Below are 23,501 nucleotides of genomic sequence, written 5' to 3' on the forward strand. Positions count from 1 at the left end.
GGGGTTAGATATATACTGGCTCGTAGTAATAATGTACGCAGCATACGTAATCTCCGTGAGATTTTCCAACCGTGACCCATTGAAGGCAGCATTCTGCTCGAGGTCCGCGGATATTAGGAGATTTTCCAACCCTGACCCGTCAAAGGCAGCATTCTGCTCGAGGTCCGCCGATAATAAAGTGAAACGTTGACCGGCGATAGCAATAGTCCCGCAAAACACTCATTTGTGTCATTCAGTGTTTCGTCAAGTTCAATAAAGGGCATGCCATCACAAAAAGCGATAAATAACCTGCTTGGCCCGTAATCACCGTGAGTGCAACTGATGATGACCCTTCACACAAAATTCACCCTCGCACGAGACTGTGAGATGACAATGGAAGGAAAGTGGTAGGTTTTAATAAGAGAGGAAACGTTGGACCGCAAATCAGGACCATTCGACTAAAAAACCGTGGAATTCCTGTGATTGGGATGTAGTGCATTTCAGTGTCGGTAGCTTGCGTTGTCATGGCGTGCCTCCAGACGAGCAGCGCAGCGCTGAGAATGGGGCGTCCACACACGCCTCCAAAGCCTAGACAGCTCCTACTTCGGGTGGGCTTTCGGAAGACGAAACTGCACGGAAGATGGCCTTGATAGCAGCGAAGAACATAGGTAATAAAAACTGTCCGAAGTCATTGGTAGGGGAGCTGACTGTCGTCAGGTTTCGATGGTCGTTCCGAGCAGAGCCTGGGAGATACTGCCGTGTTGATAGTTAGTCGTGGACTTGCATTGTTGGTTTTCTGACGATGTTAACTTGGGGTTCTCGGTAGCAGACTTGCGTATAATTTCTCAGGTGTCGTCTTGATTTGCGACAACTGTTTTGCTTAAAGAGAGTTGGTTGACTTGTTAGCTGCCCTCTAGGTTTGAGATGACTGATCTATTTGAAGACAATTCATTGACGTAAACACGATCTCCGCCTGTTGGCCGGGCTGAAGATTGGTTCTTTGTTGGCGCAGACAAGCACACACCCAGAATTTCGCTTCGCGACGAGCTACGCCTGTACCATAGTGTGGCCCTCCTACCAAAAAATGTGCATCCGGAGCGTCAGCAAGAAAACGGCTGCACCGAGGCTTGGCAATTCAGATGCAGTACCACTCCGCCTCGAAGTTCATTACGTTTACGCGGCATCCTAACCTATACGGCATGCGGTCGTGGCTGTGGTGGTAAGCCAGGAAGGTAATACGGTCACGTCACGCTCTGCCACAGAGGCTAATCTAGAAATAAGGGAACCGGTAGCCATCGGTGTGGACGTTGTGGTCACGTCAGCCACGACCATTATCTCTTATTACGATGTCTCACGACGCCATTATGCAAGATAATGAATATTCAAATCAGCAGCCAAGCAAAGCCAAACCAAGCCAAGCAAGCCTATCTTATCCTCACGTCACATCCATGTGATATGGATACTAGCACTCTAGTCGCTCCCTGAAAACGAGACGGCACACGAAGCAGCCTGAGGATTCAGCCACCAGGCCGACTTCGAAGACAACTTGCCGTCATCGACGGACGGACGGGACGGGGAGGACAGGCTGGCTACATATCGCTGAATTATCCGGCACTATACATTGGGCCACCGCAAACTTGCCGCCGCGCATCACACACTTGACAGATGGGGATCGGTTGGATGGCACAGGTTGCAGTCGAACACCTTCCCACAAGCCACCCTGTGCAACCGCAACTTCCCAGTTACATACCCAGTTCAGTGCAGTGGTGCGGCGCCGCAGGCGCCACACTGCCACACATGGTTGCATCGTGTCGCAGTAATCCAGAGACACGCACATCTGGCGTGCGCATCATGAGACACAAAGAAAGGGACGCCCAAGTGCTTAAATCCCAACCCGATGTCGAAATACAGTTGTCAACCTGGCGGAAGACGCCGCCAGGTTCCTGATAGCAGTGTGAAGGGACGAGGACACTGCTACCCCGTCTGAAGAGACGAGAACAGTGTTTCCTCCCCCCTTCCTCGCTTCGGAATATTTACTATTTCTCCATATTTCCTCTGGGAAGTATCTCGACGCATTCCCTGAACCAGTTCAAGTACAGGGTTAGCGCCGTTACCGAACCTTCGTCAGGGTAACGGAGGCACAATATTAGAAGCTGAAAGTCCCCATTGCGACAAGCGGGTACGGGCGACCAGGCACTGTGACAATGAAAACGAAAAAAGACTACAAAGCTTCGTAGCTGAGACGGCGAAAGGTGAGGCAGTGGCAACCAATGGACGAAATAATAGCGGCCTTAATTCTTTACGGTACTGCGCAGTGAAATACAAATCTCAACGGTCACTCCGTTTGTTTACCGCGATAGATGCGGCTGGCTTATCCTAGTCCAAGCCTAGTATAAGCTTTCCCCTCCTGTCTTATTGTTGCTGCGTGGCCCAGGTTAGCAGTATCATGTTTGTTACTCAATATGGACACGAAGATGATCTCGCACGCTGCGCCTGACTGGCCTGGCACACTTCGCCCAGCGCCCAAAGCTTTTACAATTTGGGATTCAGAGGTGCTTTGTAGTCCTTGATTAGCGTCCGCGTATTGGTTTCGAATCTGTTTTACGATCTCCTAGTCCTAGCATAGAATGTGTGAATGATTTCGCTTAGGTTCCGCTTGTGAGTCGTTTTCCGCGTGTGCGACGGACTACGAGTCACCTGAAAGTGTTCCAGGTTTTTGCTAGACCCATCTGCTTCTGCATATCGTCACATTTCCTGTAACAAGTCTGTTGTGTCAAAATATTTGCGGAATCCTCGATCTCTGTAATAGTTCTGGTCAGTCACCTTCGCTTCGCCAGGCGTCACTGCAGCTGTGCTTTGGCTCCAACCTGTGCGGCAGCCTGGCGCCGCCTTCCCCGCCGCCTCCGCTAGCGTTTTATTCGACGCCTTAACATCAGCGAGCAGCTGCATAACCTATGATACTTAATCTGTTGTGTCACGCGTAGCCTCTGCCGATTCAGCATAGTCATGGAAGGAAAAAAAGCTGAGGAGAGGCCCGCAGCTATCCCCGCGTATTGGCAAAAGTGTGGAAGAAGTGACGTGTTTTCGACGGCCATCGGAGTCGTTAGCAACAGCGTCCTACCAACGGGCCGCCCGCCATCCGCCAGCCATGAAGGAAAGGCAGCGCCTGCCTTGTCGTATTATTGCGAAGATTGCTGCTTCGCTTTGCTTCGCTGTGGTTTTACGGAACTCTAAAAGGATGCTGCGAGTTGCGATAGCTGCGCCGATGTGAATATGTAATTTAATTTCTATGCTCAAGTGCGTCTTATAGCACGCCAAGCTTTTCTTCCGGTCGTGGTCACGATGCGCCTGTTGAAGTGCATATATTCTGAACGCGCCGTCGCGTCCTACTCGCGCACCCCCCTCAAGTAGATTTTCGGGAAGTGATACACGGTGTGCAGTGCGTAGGTGACTTGCAACCGAATTTTTTGGTTATCTCACCTGCATTTAGTTTGCTAGGCCGGCGATGCGCGGCAGTGCCTTTGCAATAATGTTACAAGGTAGATTCCCGGTTGATATAATTCCATCGTCCTATTACTTTGGTGGGTGTCCGTCTGTAGATTGGAAGAGTGCTGGATCTGGATCCCCACTGTGCCATTGTTCTTTTCCGCGCGCATGGGGCAAAAGTACCGTTCTGTCTTAGTCATCTTTTTGTGGTCTCGCTCTGTGGATTTAGCTTTTCAACGCTTCAGATGCTTCGAGGTTAGTGTATGAACGTTTTCAACTCATATCACCTTGAATTTATTGACACTGAGACAAGTTGAAACTTTGCGAAAAAAACGTTTGTTTTCGCAAAAAACTATATCGAAGGCCCACGAACAACGCTAAAAAACATTCCACAATTTTTGTAGCTTGAAATCTGCACGAAATGCGGCTTACCTAAAAATAGAACGACCGTTTATTTGACTAGTCATCTCTGAGATTGCCAGTGAAACTGCACCTTAGGCCTCGGACATCAAATTAGAAATCGATGTGTCTTGTAGCACGTCCCACGTCTCTCATATATTTTGTGCGGTCATAATTTATGCAAAGGCTGTTCATATGCTCAAAGTAATATACCGATAGGTGGCACACCCTAAATCAGGCCACAAGAACTCTGATAACTTTGCTAGTTGAATATACACTTGGATGTAGGTGTTCTACGTACAGTGATAGATGAAGACGACGCGGCCCCCTGCCTCAAACAATTTTGTATTTAGTAGCTTGTGGGCGGCGATGGGGTCGTGTGGCTCACCCTACATTTATTTGCAGAGGTGAATTCGGTGGCAGCAGAAGCCCCGCGAGTCGGGGAGCGCACGTGGAATGCGGCCAAACAGCGCAGAGGCCTGGGTGTTCTCTTTTTGTGGTGCGTAGTTCTGCCAGCGTGCAGAAGCCACACGCTGATGACGCTGGCACAGTGGCCTATGGTGATGATAGTGGGCGCATGCTTTGACGATGAAGAGGCCGCTACAAGGAAGCTCCCCCCTAGCGTGGAGCGCGACAAAAGGGAAACGAACTTAAGAAACTAGTGCTGGGAGCTGTATACACAGGGTAGCACGGGGGTGACGAAGGCTGCATAAGTATATGCACATGGTGTGTCTATGGTCCAGGTCTTTGAACGCTACGATATTAAAGTGGTCACTTTCGTAAGGTGTTCCGGTTGCAGTCCAAGTCGTCATATTAGCGGCTTCGGGAGCGCATTGCTGCTTCCGGTGGCCTGGGCTTGGTGTGGTGGAGTGGTCGAGCTTGATTAGAAGTAGTCCGGTCCCATCCCCAGTTGCCGCTGGTATGTACACAGATGCAGATGAGACGGTTGAGGAAGAGCGGGCGCTGTAAGCGCAGTGCTCCGCATCGTGAGTGTGCCCGTGTAGCAGTGCGCCTTATCTGTCGAAGTTGAGGTGGAGAGGGTACAGTCGGTCGCAGCATCGAGGCGTATGATTGACTTGGAATCGGGAGATGACGCCGATGATGACCGCGGCACTTTCGTGGTGCAGACGTAACCGAAAATCGGCCACTTAACATTGCTTGGCAATAGAGAGTTATAGCAGATCGGAAAAACGGTTCCGGTACGGCACACGGTACCCGTTACCGGACCGTACCGGGAAGGCTCGTTTTAAGAGTTATAGCAGACCGTAACTACCGTCCATGCTACCGTGACTGGGAGCAAATTGTGTTGTACGTCGTATGGCAATTTTTCGTGAGTCTGTGGGGTTTCCTGTGCTGAAGTATTAGTTTTCAGTTCTCAAAAGCGCTAAAAACAGTATCAGAAAAAAAAATCATCCAACGCCCCTACGGAGATTCAAACTGCGAATGCGTGAACATGAAGCGGGCATTTTAACTCTACGACATTTCAATAGATGGCGCCAGCAGGTCAAGCTGGGCTCTCAGTACATACGGCTGGCTGTTTCTCGTTTTTCGTTGTATTTGAGAGTCCCTCGCCCTGACACCGCCTGTTCCTCACTCGTCGATTTGTAGACGGGCCTCATGTGGCTGTCAATACAAGTTATGTAGCAGTGTCGCCTTTATTTAATCTAAAAGAAGCTATGAGAGATGCGTCGCTCGACGACACAAGCCACGGCAGTTGGGCCGGGACTCTTTCGCTTGCTGCTTGAGCTGTCAGAATCGCGCGGATTTAACTTGTTGCAACCTCGTTTTTCTTAGCGATCTCATATTTACAATCCGTTCGACTAGGCGTGAGCCAATCGTACGTCTCCCAAACTCTTCCAAAGCGGCTGCCCGCTTTCGAACGACGGACCGTCTCGGTACCGTGTGGCCAAGTCGCTCCGGTATACGGTAAGGTTCTGCGCATGCGCGGTGGCGTCCAGACGGTAGACGTTACCGTACCGGAACCGTTTTTCCGATCTGCTATAACTCTCCAATGTAAAGCTGCCCTCTAGAGTCTTCTGGCGGGGGTGCATGAACTGGACTAGAGCGGTGTGTACAGCCAACAGCCCGGTGCTTGCGTACAGCAGGGAAGCAGCGTTGATACAGTGGGCAATAGACTGCTGGGGTGAGAAGCACACTCGTTCGTCTTTGCCGCTGAGCCGCCGTCCGCTGGGCATAGCGTGGTCGTGGTAGTAGTGTCGTCCAGGGGTGGTACCGCCGATGCCAGCACGCTGGTGCTACGAACGAGGCCCTCGACTGGGGTGGTGCAAGGCTGGACGGCTGGGGCGGGTTGTTTGAGGTACCGACCGTAGCGCGCGACCAGGACTACTCTGAGCTCATCCTAGGGCTGTGCTCCGGGCTTAGTCAGGGTGGAGGGTAAGCTTGACGGTAAAAGCTCGTACATCAGCGAGTAACTGTCCTTCTTGGCTGTGACGTGGTACAGATGGAAAAAGCACTCCATCTGCACAAGTCACACGTCGGGGTTCTTAGGGTAGAACGGTGGGCGGGGTGGCAAGGTCGCCGGACTGAGTGCCGTGGTGGAAGCACTTTGAATGGAGTGATTGCGCGCAGCCGGCTTTGAGCGGCCCGTAGAATGCCGTTCAACGAAGAGTGGTGGTGGTAGAACGCCACTACGCGCTTGGGTCGGAGAGTCGTCTTCATGGCGCGAGGGAGGCTGCAAGCCGGGCAGCGAGGTTCCCATTCCATCATAGTCACGGCGTGCGAGGAAGACGTGGCAGGAGGCGGTGCACTGTCATTGTGGCGAGACGGACTCGTGTCGAGGCGAGCCATCACGTAGGCTTGCAGTGTATCGTAGGGCCGCTCGAAGCGTTCTAGGTGCTAACCGCGTATGTCGGCCGGAAGCAGGGCGGTGGTGATGCGGTAGCGCTCGGCCTGTGAGTCGATACGGCAAATGAGGAAGTGCGCTCACATTTTGAAGAACCAGGCTCGGGGGTAGGGTCGCTCGAAAGCGGATAGGGCGGCAGAGGGCAAGCTCCATACTGCCGACGTCCAGGTCACCAATTAATGTGGGCGCCGATGTGGTCATGCGGCTGACCTTACATTTATTTGCAAAGAATTCGGTGGCAGCACAAGCACCGCGAGTCGTGGAGCGCCCCTCGTAGAATGCGGCCCAACAGCGCAGAAGCCTGTGTGTTCTCTTTTGTGGCGCGTAAGTCTGCCTCCGTGGCGAGGCCAAGCGCTGATGACGCTGGCACAGCGGCCCATGGTGATCATAGTGGGAGGATGCTTTGATAAAGAGGCCGCTACAAGCCATAACCCTCCACACAACCTGTTCTCTTGGCCATTGCGAATCCCGAAACGCCTTTTGTTATTGTGAGTCTAGATACACCTTTGCACGGGGGCTTTCGGAGTTCCCACGCCTGCCCTCTGACACCTATCCACAGCAGGGAAAAAAGTGGCCGCGTATCTGCTCCTTTCGTTGCAAATGTCGTCAAAAGACTGTAGTCTTTGTAGGCATTTGCCAAGGAAATGCCCCCATTTGCTTTCCCGCTCACCTTTCATCCTGTTCCGTCGCGCCCCTCCCAAAGTAAACACACTAAAGGCTGCTCAAGGCGATTTGATTTTACCGCGTTCCACTGCTATAGGCAGGGTTCCTCGATGCCAGCGCGGCAGTACGGCAGAGATGCGCGTGAATGGAGGCGGCCGACTACAAGGTTTATAAACCGCATGGCCGTGCTCCCCGTGCGTTCCAAGCAGAACGTGGAACCTAGTTAGTGGAACCTTTTGTTTCTGATGCCGCGTAATTTTTTATATGCCGCCAGGAGGGGGCGGGTTTCTGCAGTAGATGTACAATATCATTTGCTACCGAAAAACCAAGCACCCAGGAATTTTAATAAAGGAAAAGTGTAAATATCCCTTGTGCACTAATTTCCTGTCTTATATTTGCGTAATGCCTTGTTCTTGTTCAACAAAGTTCACAAGTATGAACATATAAACCAGGCTTAGATGTTTACATTTGGCTGTGACTATATAAGACTATGGCGCAGTAAGCATTTTACTTTGACCGGCTGCCGGAATCGAGTTACAGACAGACATATGGACAGACAGAGAGACAGACGTACAGACAGACCACAATTTTGGGGTTTAGTAGCCCAAGAAAGGCTATATTCTTTCAAAAGAACAATTAGTAGCATCAGGGCAGCCCAAAAATATATTTGTATCCCATTCTGTGTCTCAGCACATGTAAACAGCCCGCAGCCAATGAATTTTTTGTAGTTCTTTTGTTAGCATATCCATGGCGTAAACGTCAATAAAAATATTTCCGAAACCACGAAATGTGCCTGCTGTGCAGTAATGTGGGACACTTTTTAGCTTACTTACATCTGCCAACATCCCTATTAGCTTAGGCGATCTAAATAGCCTGGTACCTAAATTTAAATTACCTCTGGAATTTTTAAGGTTAGTAATGATGCGCCTAACTTCAGCTCTGAATTTCATTCCTGTATGAAATGGCCAAACTGTAGTTATTTCCAGGTATTGCACTAACACAAACATCATGAACATACAACAAATGGCCCCAAAAGGAAATTTAGGTGCACAACACCTCGTTAAAAAATTCATTAGGAACTTGAGAACAACCAACCTAGCTTAATTAAATTAACATAATTTTGAAGCAATAATGTATTTGCCAACCTCCAGTCAATTACATTACCTCCATTTGTGAGTTTGCAGTTCTCGCAAAACGTGCACACTGCCATAAGATTGAAGTAAAATAGCGGAGAATTGTACTTACCGTCTTTCTCTGGGGCTCGGAATTCCTCTCAAGTTAGTGAATAGACTCCACAATGATGTTTTCACCTTGAAGTGCAGGCCTTTCATACACTTAAAAATTCATTGGTTCATTGATTGCACATGGCATGCAAAATACATGCTAATTATCAAAGATTAGTAAGAATCATCGTCAGAATCCAACAACAAAACATTAATGTGTACGTCATCATGCATTGTAAATAGCTTATTTTAAAAACACATGCTGGGGATGCTGCGGTCACGCACGCTGGCAGCTACACATAAACACAGACATGACATTTGTAGGAGGTTGGAGTGGGTAGTGAGCTTGGCAGGTCCTGCAAGAACTTTTTCATTATCTAAAGGCAGGTAAACACTTTTGTTGTACTCCCATGAAAGTTATTAACACCCATAAAGCAAATATTCACTTTAAGGTAAAAGGGGAACGCGAGGGGGGAATTAGGCAAATATATTTTATTTACTTGACTGATATAAAGTGTTAGCTTTAGTGAAGGGGTCCCAAACAATCACTCCATATTCTAAGATTGAGCGAATGATGGTCTTGTACGCTAGAGTACGCACCGTGGAATGAGAATATTTTAAAGCTCTTCGAAGGAAAAATAGTTTTCGGTTAGCATTTGTAATTACGGAGTCAATATGTTTAGTCCAGTTAAGGTCATTGGTAATCCAAAGGCCGAGATACTTAATGTTAGTTACCTCAGGGTGAAGCTTGCGGTGGAACAATTAAAGAGTAAGGGTTTTTCCTGTGGGTTATTCGCATAAATGCTGTTTTATCGAAGTTCATTGACATCTGCCATAAATCACACCACTTAAAGGGGCCCTGAAACGCATTTTGAGCACTATAAATGAAGTAGCGCAATCGTTAGATTGGGTCGTCAAGGTCATCTGGGCCAAGTATTACTCTTTTACGCGCAGCGGAAAGCTCACACTTTTGTTGCAAAGTTTGTCGCTTTTTTCTCACCCTTTCCTTCGTGTTTTTGGACGCCGCCATCTTCACATGTCTACATCATCGATTCCCCGATGTTCGTCATGAGCTAGACATCCTGCTATTGGGCGGCTTTTTCACGCACTTCCGGCAAAGAGATGAGTCGTCTGCTCAGCGTCGACTCGCCGGCTGATCTGCCAGCGTAGTGCCGGAGTGCTTGGACATTTTACGACAAACGAAACAAGTGTAAACACACGCTTAACCGTTCGTATTGAATGCAACACGGCCATAACACGACATGGATATTCTCTTACCGGAGTACGTCCCATAAAGAAAGCGTTGAAGCCCCGTGGCACTTCTTTTGTGCAATCGCAGAGAACGCCCTGAGCCGAATGCCCAGGTTTGATGGATACATTTTTTTCCACTTCAAAACAATCCAGAGATGCGTTTCGAACGAACACAACGTCACAACATGCGTTGCAAGTCTGAACCGCGATTGACAGACGATGGGCTGCCTCCTCCTGCCCCTCGTAAATTCGGCACTCACCTCGCGCGCGGTTTGCGGGGACGAACAGCAAGTCACTTAACTCTGGCGCGCAAGCCGAGATGGCTTTTAGCCACGCACACTGCACATACCCCATGCGAGGTTGAGTCGTACGTCGCTCGAGAAAGATAATCCAGGCCATGGGAAGCAGTATCCACCCGCAGAAGCACAACGTCGCATTTCATCGCGAAACAAAGGCGTCCACAACACACACACCATCGCCTCCTGTAATGCCAAACGCATCTCGCACTTCCAAATGAGAGTGAGTAGTATGCCTGCAGTGCCCATATGCCGCGAGGTGGGGCCCCTAGCTGAACCGGGATCACACAACCGTAACTGACCTCTGGGGGCGGTTTGTGCCTTGTTGCCAAGGCAACCGATGTTTGAGATCGTCAAAGAAAGGCGCTCGCTCCAGCGCTAGAAAGCTCAGAGCCGCGCCGGAGCATGTTTAGCCAACGTTGCCGCCCTCCACCACGCGTCGCCCCAAGCTGAACTGGTCACATGATTGAAGCGTTTTGTGCACGGGTTCTGTATCGGCTTAAAATGTCTTTTTCACATGGCGCCGGCAGGAATTACCACCACCGCAAAATAAGACCCGGCACCAGCGGGGCCATATCTGATACGGCGCTTTTTGGATAAACAGTGCGCGGTGCATGAAAGGTACCGAGCGCAAGATCCTCCCCAGCGGCTGCGAGTTCGCCGCCGATTAAAAGTCACGTGCTGCACTGCAGAAACGCACACCGCGAAAGGGCAAGGCCAGGCCACCGCACACTGGCGGCCAGATTTTTCGTTCGCTTATCCATCCTTGAGCGGAGTGCGGAATTCATGGTGTCAACAAAACTTGCCCGTAGCAGACGGCAGTCGGAGGAGCGTAATGCGGAAGTACGTCACCGCTGACTAGCGCAGCATCATGGGAGGCAGTGCTCGCGCGCCGTCAACAGTTGAAAAGAGGAGGAAACGCGGCGCGACGATAATGCGCGGTTTTTGATTTACGATTTCTCAGCTAATACTCATCGCTTTAACAAAATTCTTGCGGGAGGAGAGTGCTAATACATTGTCTTATTTGGTTACATGTAGATCCATGCATCGGCGGACGGTATTTCAGGACCCCTTTAACAATTTCATGAAAGGCACTATTTAGAATGTTTTGATGAGTTAGATTGGATATTTCAGAATATATGACACAGTCATCAGCATACAACTTGATTTTTACAGGAACTTCATTCACAATATCATTGATAAAAATTATAAACAAAAGTGGTCCAAGAACAGTACCCTGTGGGACGCCAGAGTCAACGGTTATACATATACATACATATATGTGCACTGGTTTCTGTACCCAAGTTCACATTGAAGTCATCTTTACAATTGCAAACTGCAGTTCACTTTTACTCGATATATTGTTGGAGGTTGGTGTGGGTAGTGAGCTTCGCAGGTCCTGCAAGAACCTTTGTATTAACTAAATACAGTTAAACTTTGTTGTACACTCATGAAAATTATTAAAAGCCATGAATCAAATATTCGATTGATTGTAGCGTTTAACGCGCCGACGCAACGCAGGTGATGAGGCGCAACGTAGTGGAGGGCTCCAGATTAATTTTGACCACCTGGTGTTCTTTAACGTGCGCGAAAATCTCGAACACATGGTTGTTTTTGCTTTTCGCCTCCATCATAAAAGCGGCCACCATGGCAGGGAAAGAATCGAACCCGTGACCTCGTGCTCAGAAACGCAACGCCTTAGCCACTCAGCTACCGCGCTGGGTATAAAGCAATTATTCAGTAGGGGGGAGAGCAGCCAAATATTTTTTTTACTTACTTCACTGATTGGATCTGAAGCTACTTGCTTTTTCAATACAGAGATGCCGGTCCCACTCCGGACAAAAATCCCCTCAGTCTAGAACACGCAAAGAGACGAAGAAAATAACGTTACAGTGTGAAGATATACATCTGTGCAATGTGTAAACACAAAGGAATAGGTGTAAAACGTTGTGGCTGAAATGCGTAATTAATTTACAAACCTATTTCACAAGTGCAAGATCAGAAGGACAAAGCCATCGTTTGCATTCATAGCAAGCAAGGCCTTCCACACAACGTATGGCACAAAGCTGATCTATTCATGCATTCGGAACAGAAACGTCAGACAGGCCTTCGTAGATAATGCTGGCAACAGTATTGTGGATTGATTGTAGTGTTTCACGCATCGACGACACGCAGGCGGTGAGGCGCGCCGTAGTGGAGGGCTCCGGATTAATTTTGACCACCTGGGGTTCTTTAGTGCTCGCCGAAATCTCGTACACACGGGCGTTTTTGCTTTTCGCCTCCATCAGAAAAGCGGCCGCTGCGCCAGGGAATCGAACCCGCGACCTGGTGCTCAGGGCAACAGTATGGTGCTGTCAGAAATTCGGATGGGGGAAAATTTGAAGCATTACGTGACTGTATCCCCTCCATGCAATGTGATTCCAGTGTACCCTTGACCACAGTATGATTTTATTCAAGGTGTAGGCAATAATTTATTTATTTATTTATTTACTTAATTAATACAGAATACTGTTGGCCTTAAGGGTGTTACAATGTTAGGACACTTTAGGATAGTTAAGTATCAATTATAACTCATACAGCAGTATGACAACAACACACCAGGCTTGATATGTTAGATAGCGTACATAATACACATCAGCATTGCTAGCAAAAGTCGCACTGTTTCCGTCAAAGCACTCATACAAACAGGGAGGACAATCAATAACAGCAAAGCAAGGTTACGAAAAAATTTTATTGAGCCCTTCCTCAAACTTTTCTAGCAAATTACAATAATGAAGTGGCAGTGGTAACGTATTCCATTGGCGAATTGTTTTAGGTAAAAACAAATTCGCATACGCATTAACACGCATTTTAACCTTTGTAGGGCAGGATATGTTTAAAAAAACAGAAGAAGGTTGTCTTATTTTACTAAACAAGCCAACAGAAGTAGTTTGCCGGAAATTTTAAGGCTGAACAACGAGTACTTTATGAAAAAAAACTGGGACACATTCGTCCCACTGGCGCTCAATTGAAATTCAAAAAGTGGGACGCATTTGTCCCAATGCTTCTTGAGGGCTCCTGGGTTACATTCGGCTGGCATGAAAAGGTCCAAAACACGTTGAACAAAGGGGCACATTGCACATAGAACACAGAAGGTTGGTGCGCGCTTCTTGGCAGTTGAGCACCAACGACACCGCCTCCTTTTTGCAGTCTTCTGAGGGTGATGTCCAGCTCCCAGAAATCGGACTTCATCAGCAACTCCTACCATTTTCTGGCCATCTTTTGCACCTTTTTTGTTGACTCGATACGGGCGATTGCTGGACCCTTTGAATGTTTGCCCGTTTATCAGCTGGCGACCGAGGACGAGCCGGAACCAAAGCTAGCTCATTTCACTGACTGCTTTCATTTGAAGAAAAGCATTTACTATTGCTGCGTCAAGCAGAAAGTAAAACATTCGGTACTACAACTTCTTAGATCGTCGACCTACTGGGTATGCGTTCCTTCTTTGGTCAAACTTGTCGACTCAACCCATCCAGGTATTGTAGTCGGAGACTGCGTTTGGGCACTGGACGAATATGGAGAGAGAGAGAGAGAAAACTTTTTTTATTTGGCAGATAGAGCTTAGTGGAAGTGGAGCCTTCTTACAGGTAGCCATGTGCTGTCCTTGATGCTACCGCTCTCTCAACCAGCAGGAGCTGATCGCAAAAGAGGGAGCTGGACAGCAGCGTCTCCCACTGCTCGGGGGAACAGGGAAGAGGTGGAGGTGGCAAATCAGGGTTCTGGGTGCATTCAAGGATAATGTGCGCAGGTGTTCCTGATTGCGTACAGAATTTGCATTGGGCTTCGTGCTGATTTGGAAACATAAGGTGCATCAGTGTTGGGTGGGGATACGTGTTTGTTTGCACAAGTATGAGCGTAGTTTCTTGTGTCTTTGTTAGTTGTGGGTGGGGCAGTGGAAGTGCTCTGCGACTAAGTCTGTAGTGCTCTGTAATTTCCTGGTACGTCGTGAGTGGCATAGGTTCATTTGAGTCCTCCGCGGCCTGGTCGACGAAACCTCGGGCCTTGAGGTGGGCTTGATTATTGCCCTCCATGGAGGAATGGGCCGGCGTCCACACCACTTCGACTACCCTGTCTGGTGGTTTGCTTGACAATATGCGGTATGTCATTGGAGCTACCCATCCCGACGTGAGACTCCTGCGTACTTCTTGGGAGTCAGTAATTTTGACAGTTGCCTTCGTTTGTGAAAGAGCTAAGGCTACAGCTAGTTCTTCCGCTTCTTTTTTTGAGGCTCGTGGCAGGGTTGCTCCGACGACGAGGTCTGTCTTCGTTGTCACCACCGCTACTTTGGCTGGTCTTTTGGGGTATCCGGCTGCATGTGTGTAGACCACTGTGGGCAGAGATACATACTTTTTGTCCAGAGCTTTGGCTCTTGCTTCTCGCCTACCCTGATGGTGAACGGGATGCATATTCTTCGGTAGAGGACGGATTATGATGTGCTTCCGCCATTTCTTCGGCATTTCCTTTTGTTGAGACAGCGTACCCCACTGGCATCAATTTTAATTGGGCAAGTACCTTCCGGCCCGTTTGGGTTTGTGCGAGGCGAGCTTTTTGGTTAGACAGGTGACCTTCAATTAGCTCATCGACTGTATTGTGTAGCCCAATGCTAAATAGCCTGTCGGTGGACACGCTCATTGGAAGGCCTAGAGGTTGTTTTGTTGCTTTCCTGATAACGGTGTTAAGTTTGTCGGTTTCTCTCTTGTTTAGAACTGCATACGGCACTGAGTAAGTTATTCTGGAGAGGATGAAGGCCTGGACTAGACGAAGTGTGTCTTTCTCTTTCATGCCTCTGTGCCGGTTGGTGATTCTTCTGATCATATGTAGAACCTGTTCGGATGTTTTTGTAAGCCGCTGTATCATTTCGTCGTTCTTCGCGTCCGATTGCATCACATAAAAAGATACAGCTCTACGAAGTTAAGGCAGCCATCGCCGAAAGCAGAAAAAGCAGCGCCCCAGGACTAGACCAGGTCACCTACAAAGTTTTGGCAAACTTAGACGACCAAGCCCTTGAAACTCTCACGGTCGGATATGGATGAGCCATTGGAAAGCTTTCGAACAACGTCCTCAGTGTCGCTGGGGTGATGAAAGTCGGACAGCACGTGCACGTTTTTGGTGTCCCGCCACTGATAAGCTGTGAATTTCCCTTTCGCCCGGCAGATATGCTCTCCCTTCTGTAGCTTGTTATCCCGTTTGATTTCGTCAGGTAAGTCCTTGCGGTTTGGGCGAACCATTCCTGCGGCCAAAATGTTCTTTCCTTTCAAGGCCTCCATTGGGCGTGTGGACGTGAAAAAGTTATCGAAATATAGCTGCGTGCCAGCCTCTACTCCATCAATGAGGGAGAGCACAACATGCTCACCGAGACCTGTGTTCGCAGGTCGGTCTGCACCTTTACCTTTGTTCGCTTTTCTGATGGAGGCGAAAAGCAAAAACGCCCGTGTGTACGAGATTTCGGCGCACGATAAAGATCCCCAGGTGGTCGAAATTAATCCGGAGCCCTCCACTACGGCGCGCCTCATCGCCTGCGTTGCGTCGGCGCGTTAAACCCCACGATCAATCAATCACCTTTACCTTTGTAAACCTGAAATTCAATCAGGTAACCTGTCTGGGAGTCGGCTCTGCACCACACCTTGTATACCCGCTTGATAGGGTTCATTGGAAGGTACTGCTCCAGTGAAGACCGGTCTTTGAATCGTATCATATTCTCATCAATAGCTTGGTGCGCTGATGGAGTGTAGTGTCTCTTGAAACTTTTATTCAGTGCAAGGATGAGAGGACGCACTCTTGCCAATCTGTCGTACCCTTTTTCACCTTTCTTTTTTTCCTTGGTTAGGTCGGTGAGGTGCAAACAGTTCATAATGGCTTGAAAACGAGGAAACGACATGACCTTTGATATTTCAGGACAATTGAAAAAACTGTCACTGCTCCAGTACAGGTACGTTTGATGTCTGGGGTTTGTGCTCAGCAGCAGAAGTATGCCGAAGTATGCACGGAGTTCATCAGTTGTAAGCTCTTTCTTAAGCTGTCGGCCTTTCTGTTTGGCAAAGCGGTTTGTCTCAGTCACCAGTGTCAACATGATACATTCGTCAAAATGAAGAGCAAAAGCCTCACACGGCGTCATCGGGAGATTTGCACTGTATGGTGGGTACCAAATTTTCGGCACACGAATGACGGCATCCGGTTCTCTGCTATTCTATGCCCCAACCTCCTCCTCTTCAACTTCTGCTTCGTCGCAAATTCTAGGCACTTTCTTCTGCTTCCTTCTCTTTCTTGTATAGGTAGCCTTTCGCTTTTGTGGTTTGCTCGTTGATGCCGCCACTCCGGCATGACTGGTTTCCTCATCGGAATCGGGCGGAGCGAGCTCGGGTGCGAAGTCTTCATCCGTATCTCTGTCGGAATTACTCGACGTAGGGTCGTCAAGAAGGCTAAAAGATAATTCCAGCGCTTCCTCTCGCGTCACCAGTCGTTTACCTGCGTTTTTGTGAGCAAACAGAAAACAAAAGAGCCGGTGAAATGTTTCACTACACATCGAATGCAGGCAGTGGTGGCACTAGGCTTAGCCCATCGTCATGCAGTTTTTGTCCTGGCACCATTCAAAAAGCTTTTAGGAGTAAGTATTGCTTATATTGTTGAAAACACCCGATTATTACACGCTGGAACTATTTCTTTTGAAGCACAGAAAAGGGTACACTCACTTGTCATCTTGAATTATTCTTTTCCGGAGACTCACAATGCGGAAATTTGTGCCGCCGGTGAAACGGGAATAATGTACAGCTAACGCCACCTATTGTACAGCTTCCGAACCAGATTCAACGTAAGTGTAAAAACCTCAATGTAGATGGCAGCACAGAAAAAATTGGCTTGCTGCGTCCCATTGCCTCTCACGAGCAATTCTGTGGGGAACAAAAAATTGAGACCGATATTTCCCGTTGCCCTACAAGGCGTTTTAAGCACTTCATAAGTACTTATATTCACTTGCTCCCCTTAGGTTTCCTTCTGCCACGTGGAGTTAGGTATTATGTTGTCTCCGCGTTTAGCTTATTTTTCGACAATGAAAAGAGAAACGTCATCCTGGTCAACTGTCGAGGTTCGGCTTAGGTGGCCAGTTCTAGCGAGTGTAACATTTCTGTTACCAACTTAGTAGTAAATTCATTCGAAAGAATGAACCCGGCGGCTCCCTTTGTAATTTTTCCAGCATATTTATCAGGCCAATTTCTGAGGACTCTCATACAGTGCTCGCATATGGATGTGGATATGTTGACACACGGATAGCTTTCCCTTCTTCAACTTCTTCACACCACAAACATGAAGAAAAGCATTTTGATGTGGCCGCAGCACAACATTGCCACAGAAATCAATGTTTTTATGTAAATAGCGATTGTAAACAGTTCTCTAAGACAGGTATTGCGGTTAAGGCGTTGTCTACAGCTGTGGGCATAGGCCATTCTAGCAGCACGATTGGAGGGGGCGGCCGCATGTCCAAACCTGAGAACTAGTGATGCCCAGCAGTGTGAAGCCATTACGCAAAACTATTAGAATTCTTCCCAGAACAAAACTGCGCCTCCTGGTTTTGACGTGTAAAATGTCGAGTCATTAAATTTACGAGAGGTATGACGCCAGGGCTTGTTGCATGCGACGGTCCAGGAAGCACTGGTAGTGTCAACACGCTCTGCTCCACTGATTCACCATGCGGTTTTTGCGTTGACCAAAAAACCTGAAATGTATGAAGTGCTAAACATACCACTTTTTAATTTTGATAACAGCAATAGTGATGATAAAGTCTCTGCAGAGAGAATAGTGGACATGTATCTCAACCGTACCTGTTCAGTCTCAAACAAAAATATTGTCACAAGCTTAATGTGTTAGTGCCTCAATTACAGGCGTGAACAAGTGAACGTAAAGTCATGATACCAGGAATACCAATCATTATGCGGCCTGTCCCATTTTTTATACGAAATCGTGACCTTTGCTCCCCAAACAGCGTCCTGCTTTCATAGCAGGCAAAATGCCATCAAAATTACCACAGGTATGTTGCCTGGGCTTGTTTCATGCGACGGTCAAGGAAGCACGGGTAGTGTCGACACGCTCTGCTCTGATGATTCACCAAGCGGTGACCCAGCATCCGAAGAATAGGTTAGATGCAGAATCGTATATAGTGCAAAGTACATAATTGTAAAATCTGAGTGAAAAATTCACAGCCCTTCCACCCCGTGAAGAGGGATGGCCAGCAAAGCTGCGGTGTGGAGCCTCCACGTCAGGTTTCACTGGGTCGTAGTCCAAGGGGTGCACGAAACAAAACACGTTTGTTTGTAATTTGCGATTGAGCATTGTTCCTGGTTGTTAACTGAAAGTCCAGTCCTGTCCAGTCACTGCTCCTCGTGCATGCTCAGCAGGCCTCTTCACGAGCCACGTGAGACGGCTATCAAGCGGCTCCGACGCAGCGTCAGACTTGGCTACTGCGCAATTGAGGCGCACACCTGGGCAGGCGCCGGCGCCAGCGCGTCTGCCGCAGCTATTGCGCAACACAATTCAACACAATCCACTTTAATCCAATTCAAATTCAAATGCAATTCAAGCACAGCCAAGCCAAGCCAATAGAATCGAACCAATCCAATGCCCCTCGCGCTTGCCGAGAATGGCCCTTCACGGCACACGCGAAACTGCTCAACCTCGGCCCGTGTAGCTTACGCTACAAAACACACAGGAATCGTGGGTAGAAATTTATTATAGCCGGGTATGGTAATCATGGCGCATGCTCTATGAAGGCCCTAGGACCTTTTTATTTTGCATGATTTTTTCCATGCCCGGGGTGTAAGGTCCACTTATGAGATTAGCGGCCAGGCGCCCGGGCTGCGCGTGGGAACCCGCCGCCCTGTCTGACGACGTAACACTGCAGAGCAGTCGACGCTAATTCGTCACGGTGCGCACGGGAGACGGATCGTCTGGCCCACCGCATACCTCAGGATTCATCCCCCTTTGACAAAGCATACGGCGCCGCCGAATTCCACGAACGTCGGCTCGACGCGCGGAGGTGGGGGCATTACCGGCGTCTCCATTGTTGTCGCGCCATGGTCAGCATGACGCACTGTCGCCGTCTTTCGCTTTCACCCCGCGGGGTCGCCCGAACTTGCTCGTCTGCGAGCGTGCCGTTGACCCAAAGATAGCGGCGCCTCATTGCATATTCCATGACGTGCTGAGTGACAGCTGTCTACGTGAGTTCGGGCACTCCCATACGCGTGTACGAACGCTACAGGGGCGTTCCCGAGAGAGGGTGATCTCGAGGTTTTATAAGGCCGAACTTGGCCGTTGGAAATCGTTCTTGTCTGAGCGCTGAGCTGGGAGTTGCCGGCTTGCAAGGAGTCTCGACCGTTAACGCTAGTTTGGGTTTTAGAAGCCCCCTAGTCGAGGTTAAGATCGCGTCGGAGGTTTAGGGTGCAGCGCCGCACCGGGCAACTAGACGGATCTTGCAGCGAGACAGAGTCTCTGCCGTGGTTTCTCGAGCGGTTTGTGTACGCTCCGAGAATAGGAAAGTTAGACGAAGTTGTGGAGCTCGAGTGACTTGTGCGCACTCGGAGCTAGCGTGTAGCTGAAGTTTGCAGTTTTTCTTTTTATTATTCATGTACTTAGTTTTCCCACTGTAAATAGCTGTACATAAACTTTCGTTTCACTTAATCAACTTCAACGACTCGAGTTCGTCAATTCGACCGCCACCTCCAAGAACTTCAACACCATCGCCCAGCAAGCCTCCTGACAAATCAACCAGAGCCCGGGCGATTGGGTTCCTGATGGACACCGGACTTCGGGGAAAGGATCTTTACTGGCGCAGTCAACAGCATTTGGCAGAAGAAACCACCAGGCCACAACCAGGGCCAGCAAGCAGACGCAAGCCCGCCTTCATCGGCGGCAGCCGAGCTCCGCGCGGAGTGGAGCGGCAGAGCCAACCAGCGCACGGGGTCAACGACGCGGCAACCGACTACCGGAGGTGTGGGTGAGTGGGATTTCTTGCGCTTCGTTGTGGCGGTGTAGGCTGAGTCTGGGGTTGCATGGTACTCACGCGGAGCATGGAGACGAACATGGCGGAAGGAGACGGAAATGGTCAGACAGACGAGGTGCCACCTCAAGGAGGGTTGGCAGCAGGAGGATCTCCCCAAGTGGAATCCGAGGGAATAATCCTTAAACAAATGGAGTTGCAATTTCAAGAACGAGAGAGAAAAGAAGCGCGTGAAGCGGAGGAAAGAGCGCCAGAGGCGGCGGAGCGAGAGAAAAAAGAAGCGCGCCAAGCGGAGGAAAGAGCGCGAGAGGCGGCGGAGCGACAGAGAAGAGAGGCGCGAGAATCGGAAGAACGCATACAAAAACTGAAGCTCGAATCCGATGAGCGGCTGCGAAGGTTGGAGCTGGAGACGAGGGCTGGCACGCAAACTCCTACGGGCTCGGACTCAGACGAGGGTAGGCGGCCGGGCTTAGACCCGGTCACTCAGTGCTCAAAGGTCCTGAAAGGGCTTAAACTGCCGTGTGATGCGGACATTCCGTTGTGGTTCGACGAAGTTGAAAGGTTGTTTGTGACGTACGGTGTGCCGGAGTCGAGTCGGGTCCATTTAGTTGTACCTGCGTTGTCAGAACGGGTGAGGTACACGTTACGTGGACTCGGGGACAGTGAGTGCAATGACTACGAAGTGGTAAAAAAGGCTGTGTTGCAGGAGCTTAAGCTAAGCCCCGCAGAATACCTCGACCCATTTACAAAGGCAGCGAAACGTAACGACGAAACCTGGTCGCAATATGCCTCCCGCGTTGGCACCCAGTTTGACTACTACTTGAAATCAAGGAAGGTCGAAACAAAAGAGGAGGTAGTGGCCCTTATGGTGGCCGGTAGAATTAAGAACAGTTTGAGTGCTGAGGGACTGGAGTACGTTCGCCTGCACGAAGCAGAGACGTGGCTCAAGCCGCCAGAGATAGCTAACGTGCTGCAAACCTTCCAACAGGCCAAGGGATGAGGCTCCGCTGTTGGGCGTAGAGATCAAGTACCTCCGTGCAATACCAACAGTGGCAAGCGAAGCGTAGCGTCTGTAAGGGAGAGGGTCAACATTTCCGGCTGTGCCCGAAAATTGCTGAGAAGTCAGGAAACCCAGGGCGCAGCGCGCACGTGCAGAGAGTGATAGTAGAGGACGCAAGTGCACTGCAGGCTCAGGATGCCGGCCTGACGAGCGGGGGCAGCGGATTCTCGTGCCCGAGGTAAATGCGCTCGGAAGCATTGATGAGCTGAGAAAGTCTAGACTGCAGCAGGTGGAACTCGACTGTGCAGGCAAGACAGCTACCGCGACGGGCGACACGGGAATCGAAGTTACGGTGGTACGAGAAAGTCTAGTCCCACCGGACGCTATGCAGCCATCGGGCACCATCAGGCTAGTTCCAGCATTTAGCGAGTCGGTAAACGCGAGAGTGGTCAGCCTGCTTGTGAGTTTGAGGCAGGCCGTGTCGGTGGTCGGGAGCCCCAAGGTGCAGCTAATCCGTGCTGTCACCAACAATCTCGCCGAGGGACTAGACTGTTTGCTTTCGAGAGAGGATTGCGAGCTGCTGACAAAATGCCACCCCAACCGGGAGGCGAACATCACGGCTGAAACTTTCGCCTCCTCAAGTTGGGACCGCGAGGTCGGCACCGGGGCGATCTCGCAACCGGCGGCTGCCGTGTGTGAGATTACGGGAGAGACGGCACCCGAAGCTCCGGCCGAGGAAATTGATGAGGCGGTCAAAGTTGAGGGCCCACGGGCAAGGCTGCTGGTGTCTCAGCTGGCTGATGACAGCCTAAAGAAAGCTTGGGCCGACGCGAAAAGAGGGAAAGCCGGCATGTGTGTCTATAGCCGGCGCCAAGGTAACGCAACTTGTGCTGCCCTCAGAGAGACGCGAGGAGGTACTCTTACTGGCCCACGAGTCACTATAGGGAGGCCATTTAGGCCCCAAAAAGACGAAGGCTAGGATAAAATATAGCTTTTTCTGGCCCGGCCTAGAGGCAGACGTATCCAATCATTGGCAAACATGTCGTGGCTGCCAAATCCGGGCAGATAGACGGCTCAGCGACCGGGTCCCTATTGTTTCCCTAACAAGGCCCGACCACCCATTCCAGGTAGTAAACGTGGACATCATCGGTCCCCTGGACGTACCGTCGGGTCGGGGCCACAAGTATGCGCTTTGTCTGGTTGACCTCTGCACACGCTGGCCCGAAGTCGTGTGCTTGCGGTCACTTACGGCGAAAGCAACTTGCGAGGCTCTCCTGACAATATTCAGCAGGACTGGCATCCCTGAGTTAATATGCTCTGACCAGGGTACTAATTTCACGTCCCAACTGACACAAAGCTTTTTGGAAAGGTTGGGCTGCGCGCCAGGCTTCTCGACAACGGAACACCCGGAGAGCAATGGCACAGTAGAGCTTTGGAATAGGGTATTAAGAACATGCTGTTTCCCGTCATCGAGAAGAATCCAAGGAACTGGGATAGACTAGTACCGTTCGTGTTGTGGGCCTACCGAGAGGTTCCGCACGACACAACCGGAGTCGCCCCGTTTCGCATGCTATATGGCAGGAACCCCACAGGACCGCTGGCGATCCTCCAGCACAGTTGGACAGGGAACTGCCCGTACCGGGCACATTAAAGGAGGAGCCAGCGAAATACCTAAGGCAGCTGCGCGAGCAGCTAGAGGTAGCGGCGGAAGTGGCGGGGCTCACGGCGAGCGCGCGCCAGGGCAGCTACGCGCAGGCGTACAATAGAACCGCGCGTAACAAAACGTTCAGCGTTGGCGAACAGGTCCTTTTGTTCGACACGGAGGGTAAACGTAAGACGGCCCCAAGATGGTTCGGCCCATTCACGGTTGTTGCACAGGAGAGGCAGCAGTCTCGACATAGGGGAAAAGAGAACTTCGGTGGTTTACGCGAACCGCCTGCGGCCTTACTACTGTCGCGTCAGTCACGTGGGGGTAGTGTTCGATGAAGATAGCGAGTTTGGGGACGTAGAGTGCGCCCCGCGCTTTATGCCGCCGTGTCGGAGTACCCTCCCCTTACCGATCGAGAAGTTCTCCCACTTAAGTGAGCGAGAGGGCTCTGAGATTGCAAGCGTATTTGCAAAACACGCCGACCTGTTCGATGGAACGCCAGGACTCGCCGCGGTGGGGCAACACCGGATCGAGCTGCAGGGAAGTTATGAGCCCAAGAGGGCTTTTCCTTTCCGTGTTCCGGAGCTGCTGAAAAAGAAGTCACCCACCAGGTAGACGAACTGTTAGAATAGGGCCTCATTTACCCAGTGGAAAGTGAGCATGCTCACC

At 50.0% G+C, this 23,501-nt stretch overlaps 1 protein-coding gene across 1 annotated transcript in view; it reads left to right on the forward strand.

Moving 5' to 3' along the window:
• Positions 1 to 21,184, forward strand: part of LOC144180161 (uncharacterized) — a 39,779-nt gene extending 18,595 nt beyond the window's left edge. Inside the window, exon 2 of the mRNA XM_077708548.1 lies at positions 20,555 to 21,184. Coding sequence (XP_077564674.1) covers positions 20,555 to 21,184 — 630 coding nt within the window. The remainder of the gene's footprint in view (positions 1 to 20,554) is intronic.
• The last annotated feature ends 2,317 nt before the right edge of the window (positions 21,185 to 23,501 follow it).

This window comes from Haemaphysalis longicornis, unplaced genomic scaffold (genome assembly GCF_048455015.1).
Source record: "Haemaphysalis longicornis isolate Haplotype H1 unplaced genomic scaffold, Haemaphysalis longicornis Haplotype H1 scaffold_4, whole genome shotgun sequence".
Taxonomy (NCBI): domain Eukaryota; kingdom Metazoa; phylum Arthropoda; class Arachnida; order Ixodida; family Ixodidae; genus Haemaphysalis; species Haemaphysalis longicornis.